This window comes from Lactuca virosa, chromosome 3 (genome assembly GCF_052849685.1).
Source record: "Lactuca virosa cultivar CGN04683 chromosome 3, Lactuca_virosa_CGN04683_v6, whole genome shotgun sequence".
Lineage (NCBI taxonomy): Eukaryota > Viridiplantae > Streptophyta > Magnoliopsida > Asterales > Asteraceae > Lactuca > Lactuca virosa.
Genome location: NC_136428.1, coordinates 284,636,119 through 284,644,683, shown reverse-complemented (window position 1 = coordinate 284,644,683; position 8,565 = coordinate 284,636,119). Strand labels below are relative to the sequence as shown.

Here is an 8,565-nt window from a genome sequence, read left to right as displayed (position 1 = left end):
GTGGAAGTGAAGACTTGAGAGTTGTAGGGTATAGTGTTGCTAGCTTTCAGACTGATAGGGATACTTTCCGCTCTCAGTCAGGCTGGGTCTTTACCTTAAATGGAGGAGCAATTTCTTGGAAGAGTTCCAAGCAAGAGACAGTGGCTGATTCAACTTGCGAATCAGAGTATATAGCAGCTAGCGAGGCAGCAAAGGAGGCGATATGGCTGAAGAACTTCATTGGAGACCTTGGAGTTGTACCAGCTATTAAAGAGCCAATGGAAATTTTCTGTGATAGTGAAAGTGCAGTTGCCTTAGCCAAGGAACCAAGGGATCACGGGAGATCCAGACACATCGACAGAAAATACCATTTCATCAGACATCGAATAGAAGAAGGACTCATCGTGGCAAAGAGGGTATCATCGGATGAGAATCCAGCAGATCCCCTCACGAAGGGACTGACTCGGGTTAAGCATCTCCAGCATGCTCGGAGCATAGGGCTGAAGGATGATATTAGATTTAGTAGTTAGATAACCTTGAAATTTGTAAAGTGTAATTGACATTAGATGATGAATAAAAGGTGTTTTATTTATGAGTAAAGTGTTGCTATCTCTTGTCGATCGTTTACTATATTTCTTTTACATGTTTTGACTTCCAGAATAATTATGTTTGGTATATCATATTATTCGAACCTCCACAGTCGGTCATATGTCGGAAGTAGGTATGAATCAAGACTGTCATGATTGGTTGCAGAGGTCTAAGTTGTTGGACATGGCTACAACACTCATGAGTGCTCATAAGTTCTGAGCATTGGACTCAACCCACGCTCACTGGAATCACTTCATGGAATTTATCTCGAGTGATCGTGAGACGGTAATATCATATAAGTCTTCAAACCTAGAGATATGATTTGTTACTTATGAGTTGGTTATGCATTGATTGTACGTTAACGCATTGGTAACTCGATGTTATAAAACGTGCTTTTGTGTATAATTCAATGAGTGGTAGAACAAACATATGACTCGAAGTTTATCTGTTCCTTCTTGGATTAGAAGCTGATATTTGGGCCCCTCGATGATTTTGTTTTGACCTATGTATCGGGCCCGGTCAGAACTAAGTTGATGTGTTCAATTAAGTTCTTTTTCAAACAAATCGGAAATCGGGAAACAAACTGCTGGACACAAAGTAAGACACTGTTCCATGTATTTGTCCGGCTGATATCTAGAACAGAGGATTATATGATCACTTATCTTAAATGGCGTATCATCATCTTCTCAGTTCCGAGAGACCTTGAAAGAGCTACGATTGCCGATCGGTTCCTGAAGTATTGCAGTTATAGTTATTAGACTTATCCAAGTGGGAGACTGTTGGATAAGGTGTATAAGTCCATAACTATTTCTGGTATGTACTTGACCCGACCCGGCATGGTCCATTTGGGTTGCATGGTACCATGCAATTGGATAAACTAAAATGAGAGAAATAACACTTATGGTTTATTAATATATTATAAGTTCTAATATATTAATAATATTATTTAATTAGTTTGATCAAGAATTAATTTAGAATTAATTAAGTGATCAAAAGATAACTAATTAAATATATGGGTAGATTATGTAAATCTTCCATATCTTATATAGTGGGCTAAGAGGCTCCATGGATTATCAAGTTGGGTTCCACCCATAGGATGCTCCATGGATGCTCCCTGGGAGTTACAAACCCATGGGTCATGGAAATGAAGAGTCATGACACATTAGGGTTTACATGGTGTAACCCTAGATGTGTCAACACTATATAAGAAACCCATTCTCCACCAAAATCGGCTACACATAAGAAACAAGAGGGCTAGGCCGATTTTAGAAGTGTGTATTCTCTCTAAAGTCATTCCAAAAGCATTTGGTGTTGTGTGAAGCATTTGAGGCATCACACTTGGGGTGCTAGGCTCACAAGGTTTCAAGGATCATAAGCAACAACAAGGTAAGTTATTCTATCTTTCATGCAAGTTAAAATTTGTTCCCCATGTATGCTAGATAGGAATATAACCTTGGAATTCAACTTTGCATGATAATTAGACAAACATAGATCCAAGGTTATTGGGGTTGCATGTACACTTAGGAAGTGTTAGAATGCTCAAAACCCATCACTTTCAACCGGTAACCATCATCGGTATCTTTCAACCGGTAACCATCATCGGTATCTTTCAACCGGTAACTGTCATTGGTATCTTTCAACCGTTAACTGTCATCGGTATCTTTCAACCGGTAACTGGGGACTACTCCACCCCCTACCACTAGCATACAACAGCAAGGTACAATCATACATTCAGGCATATCCGGGTACTGACCTACCCCACGGCCCTAAGGGCCGCTGTCAGGGATCCTAATCCCTACTATACACGTAACATATCATGCGGATAATACTCGTGACCAAAGCACATAACCAAACCAAGATAATTATCACAAAGACAATCATCTTACAAATACTCCTCTTTGGTGGGCCGGCATTGTGGCCTTAGACCCACCCCTACTGGAAGGTAACTCACCTCGATGTCGTGCAGTGTTTGAATTATCCTCAGCGCACAAGTCGACTCCTCGATCCCTACACGACGACCTTCAAGTCAACACACAGCCAATACAACCCTAAACAGGGTCAGTCCAAGTCTAGTCAAAGTCAACTTCAAGTTGACCCGACTCGCCGAGTTGGGCCGTCAACTCGTCGAGTCCCTCACCCTTTACTCGTCCTTATCCACGACCCAACTCGACGAGTTCCTCCCTCACATGAACATCGCATGAAACTCATCCGACTCGCCGAGTTGATGAACAACTCGTCGAGTTCACCTTCATCTGATGAACAAGTTCTGTCCTCGACTCGCCGAGTTGATGAACAACTTGTCGAGTTCATCTTCATCCTTAAGAAGAATGCCTTGGACTCGCCGAGTCTGTTCTAGCACTCGTCGATTCCGATGAACTCCAGGTCTAAAATCATGTCCAATACATTGGGTAACTCTTCCTGTCCGATTACAACCCTTCTAACACTCAATTGGGTTCCTTTGACTCTCAACAGATATGAGGCTCAAAGCCTCGGACTCGTCGAGTCCAAGAACGGACTCGCCGAGTCAGTCATGTCCACACTCTAAATCTGAATTCTGATGTACAACCTTTGATCAAAAGATAGATCCAAGCTTCTATAATCGATCTAGCACGTAAAGTTACAAACTTTACGTGCTTGCATGGGGCTTTGAGCTCAAAAAGACATAAAACAAGCTCTTAAGATGCATGGGGCCTTTCATGGGTGCAAAAGCAGTCCCCAACTGCCTTGTGACTCCATTAATGACGTGATTCCGAAGCTCTAACCCCCAACCATGTTTGCAATCATGTTTGGCCATCAAAAGTGGCTTATAAAAGCCCTAAATCTCCCCAAAAAGGGATCTAACAAATGAAAGAGCAAGGTTACAGCTTTTTACCTTCAATGAACTGTAGAAGGTGCACAAACTCGGGTTCCCTTGGTCTTTACTTGCTTCCTCAAGCCTTTCTCCTTCCTTCTTAAGACCACAAGCACCAAAATCCACCAACAAGGCTTAGATTGCTTCAATAACGGCTAGGGTTTCAATGAGAGGTGTTCTGGGAGCATAAGGGACGTTGTGGCCGACATAACATTCTTTCAATAGGGTGCAAACCCTCAGATTAGGGTTTTTGTCCAGTCAGAGTCTACTCGTCGAGTCCGGGACCCGACTCGACGAGTCCATCAATTAAATCCCGCGCCTCATCCCGCTTTTACTCGGCGAGTTGGTCCTTCAACTCGCCGAGTCCAAGGCCAAAAATGCAAAAATACTTAAATAAAAATACATACCAAGAACCAGGTGTTACACGTGTAGTCTACACATACTCGCCACTTTCCGTTTTTCTTCTGTACGACAACTACATTAGCTAGCCATCTCAGGAACTTCACTTCCTTGATCATCTCTGTCTTGAGGAGCTTTTCCACTTCTTCTTGGATGATCTGATTCCTTTCGGGTGCAAACTTCCTTCTCTTTTGATGTATCGGTCTGAAAGAAGGATCAATATTAAGTTTGTGAGTGATAATACTCTTGTCTATACCTATCATATCTTCGTGTTTCCATGCGAACGTCTTGCTTCTGGTTCGAAGGAAGTTTAACAGATCTTGCTCAATTTTATTGGGTATTGAGGATCTTATGAGGACTTTGGCTTCAGGATCCTCGTTGCTCAGGGGCACCTCCTTCAAGTTTTTCTCCTTCGTTTCTAGAACATGTCGTGCCCCTGCCTTAATTGCTATGCTTGTTGGGGTTTCGTCGTAGGCTTCATGGAGGTTTTATAACATTCCTTTGACTCTTGTTGATCTCCCATGATCTTCACTGTTCCCCATGGAGTAGGCATCTTTACACACTAATGATATGTTGATGGAACCTCTTTCATCTCGTGGATCCATGGTCTACTTAATATCACATTATAAGAAGATAAGGTGTCAATAACACAAAAATTTTGTATAGAGTTTACCCCCCTCTATGTATATTTGTAGCTTTCTATCCCCGATGGTGTGTTTCGTTTGTCCGCTAAAATATATGAGGACCGAGGATCTTTTGATTATCTCCGATTCCGCGATGTTCATCTTCTTCGGTGTATCCAAGAGCATGAGGTTGACCGAGGATCCTCCGTCAACAAGGATCCTTTTGAAAAAGTGGTTCGCAATGTACAATGTTATCACGAGTCGGTCATGGTGAGGATCCTGGATCTCTTCCTTGTCTGTCTCGTCAAACGTGACTTCCTTTTCATTGCTGACCGAGGTATTCTTCCGTGGTATGTCCTCCTTTTTTTGTCTTAGAGACCTTGGCGTGTCTTTTAGCCTGAGAATAAGAAGTACCACAAATGTTAGATCCGCCTGAGATAACGTTAAGTATCTTGGCGTTTGGGGGTGGAGATCTTGGTTTCTCCGGGATTCTTGTCACCATCCTACTTGTTGTCCTTGGACTTTTCTTTCTTTCTTCCGAGGATCTCTTTAAGATTCCATTTGCTAAGGAGGTAGTTGATCTCCTTTCTTAGGGCTATGCAATCCTCCGTCATGTGACCGAAAACTTCATGGTAAGCACACCATTTGGATTTGTCTTTCCAACTGGTGAAATTGTTATCCTTTATTGGCCACCTTGATTTGTCTCCGAGATCCTGCATAGCATAGATTAAACCTGAAACATACATAGAAAAACAATAGTTAGTGATCTTAGGAGATTCCTCTTCCGCTCCTTCATCTTCGAGGGCATTAACCCTGTGATGATCTGGTTTGGAATAGGGCTTCGATTTATAGGATCTTGGAGCCGAGGAGTCGGCCTTCCTATTGGCATTTTCGTATGGACTTGAAGGGTTGCTCCTCTTCTGGACTTCTTTATCCTCTTCAAGGTTTATGAACCTTAATGCTCGGCACCTAACTTCGTCCAATCTCTTGCATGGAGTCATCACGAGATCTTCATAGAAGGGTGAATCCTTCCTTAGACCCATCTTTAAGGCCTCCACAGCAGTCGCCATGTCAATGTTGGGGATGCTCAGAGCTTCCCTGCCAAACCTGTTAACAAAATCCCTAAGCCGTTCCTTAGGATCCTGAACCACCAGATAGAGATCACTAGTAATCTTCTCGAAGGTTCTGGTACAAGAAATATGCTTATTGAAAATATTGACTAAATTTGCAAATGAAGTAATAGAATAGGGAGGAACCTTTAGCAGCCATTTAAGAGCTGATCCCATGAGGCTTGAACCAAAGCCTTTGAATGATCTCCATCCTTTCTCAGTATTGTGTTGCATGCTATTCAGGATCCGTAGTTCCATCGTAAGGCTTCATGCTAGGAGTTTGGAAGCGCTTAGGAACTTTGGTATCGGCTATTGCAAGAGCAAATCTCGAGATCCTGTGACTTGTTGGAGATGCTTCTTGTAAGGTTGAACTACCCCGGGTACGCTTGGGATCATCTATCTCAACTGCTGAAGTTCTTTAGCCATGTTTGGACTTATTCCTGCATCAACATTCATAGAGTTAGTATTGATAGTATTGTTGTTTAAGAAGTTACTAGAATCAAGGTTTCTTGGAGTATTAAAAGGCTCATCGAGATCATTGATCATAGATGCCCGATTGTTCATAGTCGTCCCCCATGGTGATGCAGCAGTAGCAGGAGTTGTGTTCCCCTGTTGATTTCCAGAGGATCCTGCATTGTCGAAGTTCAGGATCCTTGGTTGTACAACTATGGGCATCGTTTCATGGGATCTCTGAAATTCCGCCTTCATCCTCTCGACTTCTCTAAGCAGTGTTCTATTTTCGTCTTGCTGCAGTCATCTGTTGCGCCATTTTCCTCATCATAGCAAAGAGTTCAGCAGTAGTGATCGGAGCAGTCGGATCCTGGAGTCCTGAAGATCCCAAACTTCCTTGGTTAGTGACCGGAGGGGTGTTTCTCTTAGAAGTATCAGGCGTTTTCCTCTAACCAGGGGGTCCACTCGGAGGAGGTGGCAGGTTTTTGGTTGGAATGGAAGGAGCGGAGGATGAAGAAAGGATCGGTTGTGTATACATGATCTTTTGAGGATTTTGAACCCCACGGTGGGAGCCAAATTGTTTTGGTCAAAAATTAAACAAGTATAAATCAACCAAATTGAATGAGAGGCTGTGATGTTCGAATTTTGCAATAGAGAAAGGTAAAGAGAATGACACGATTATTTACAAGGAAAGCCCTTGATCCTTGCTAGGATCTCCGTCACAAAACCTTGGGAGGTGATAATGATCACCTGTCTTGATGATTTTATTAATATAAAATGATGATTACAGAGAGTATTTCAGTAAGAACAAGTGAAAAAGTTCATAGAGTAAGCTAAGAGTAGGTAGAGTGTGTCGTGTGCGAGATACATGTGTCAATTTATAGTCAAAACTAGCTAACAAGATGTCCGATATTCCCAGGATCCTCTATGACCAGCTTTGTGAACGTTGCTTGACTTGGTATTCCGGGTCTTTAGCATAGTTGAGACGACTCTGTTGAGAATAAGTCTTCTCTTGACTATTTCTGCACATGTGTTAATTAAGAACGAAATATAACCGTTATAAATGTTAGTAAATAATAATAACAGTACTAGTTGGGATCTTGAGATAGTTAAGGATCTTGAATATCTGATGAGGTTTGAGGATCCTGAATGCTTTGAGGATCCTCGCCCTAACAGACATGCTCTTAGTAGAATAAGTATTCCTTTCAGACCTAATGAGGGGTCTTGAGTCATAAAAATGTGGTCTTGATACTTAATTTTTCCCCATGCATGCTCTAGAAGGTCTTAAGGTGTTAAGAAGTTGGGATTTTGTGTATTAAGCACTTAATGGGCATGCAAAGTCATAAAGTTGGAAACTTTATGACTCTTAGTGGTATTTTGGCATTGGATATGAAATTGGGACGTGAGAGCTTAATGCATTAAGAACTTATTGAGGAAAAGGGGATCATGTGCAGACACCATGTGTAACCCAGCGTACGCCGCATGTACAGGGTCAACCGCCCGACTCCAGTCAAAGCATAAGTACGCCCAGCGTAGGAGCTGAGTACGCCTCGCGTACTCAGCTGAGTGGACCAAGTTGACCCGTTTACCTTGACCTTTTACCAGAGCTTGGACCAAATTGACTTAGGGATATTTTAGGTATTTTGAGCTGATTAATTAAGATTAGGTCCTTGGTGTTGGTTAGGTGATCGTTGAGTCGATTCTCAGGACAGAGGTTTATTCAACTTGCATTCAGACTGTGGGGTGAGTTTTCCTCACTGTATCGTGGGTCGAAGGCACCAATGTCGGACCACTAGTTTATGTATCTTGGTTATCGGTAGTGATATAATGGTATTTGGATGAGTAGTAGATCTGACTGATTATCTGTGTTTCTTAGTTATGTGTTTAAGTTCATTTGTTTCATATGTCGACATATTGTGTTGGGTTAAGGTTGTACTGCTTTGTGCTGTAACCAACAAACCGAGATTCTCGATATGATCTGATGGCCCCATTGGCATGTCAGACTCATACTGAGGGCTCGAGAGTATTCTAGATACGAGTTGAGGGCCCGATTGGCATGTCAGACTCGTACTGAGGGCTCAGGGGTATTCGATACTTATGCTGAGGACTTTGTAGGGGTATTCCAGACATAGGCTAAGGACCTAGTATATGCTCTTATATGTTCTGTGTTTGGTACTTTGGGGGAACTCACTAAGCTTTGGCTTACAATTTTAGTTTATAGTTTCAGGTATTTCCGAAATCGTGGGAAGGCGAATGTGTGATCGTATACAGCTCTCTGTTTTGTGTCACTGGGTCTTGGGAAAATTCTGAGTTGAAATAATGTTTTTGAAACAATGACTATTTTGTAAACAATGTTGATTAATGGTTGATTTTGAAAATTTTAAATTTATTGTGATTTTTGGTTTGATACAGCTTCTCACGTAGTGATATATTAAAACTAACTCTATGTTGGAGCACCATAAAAACCTCCTCGAAAGCATTTTGATGGTGCAATTATTTGTTGTGAATTGCATCTATGACGTTTGTACATTTTTTTATACTTTATCGATCCATGTTCAAAGCATGT

General features: G+C 41.9%; 1 protein-coding gene across 1 annotated transcript; it reads right to left on the bottom strand.

Annotated features, from left to right (window-relative positions):
* Window positions 1–4,943: 4,943 nt before the first annotated feature.
* LOC145164641 (uncharacterized) lies at window positions 4,944–5,807 on the bottom strand. Its single transcript, XM_079083351.1, has one exon. The coding sequence runs from the start codon at window positions 5,805–5,807 to the stop codon at window positions 4,944–4,946; it is 864 nt and encodes a 287-aa protein (XP_078939477.1).
* Between the last annotated feature and the right edge of the window lie 2,758 nt (window positions 5,808–8,565).

What these genes read in the sequence shown, in the direction of transcription:
- LOC145164641 (XM_079083351.1), bottom strand. Translation starts at nt 5,807, where the DNA reads ATGGAACTACGGATCCTGAATAGCATGCAACACAATACTGAGAAAGGA.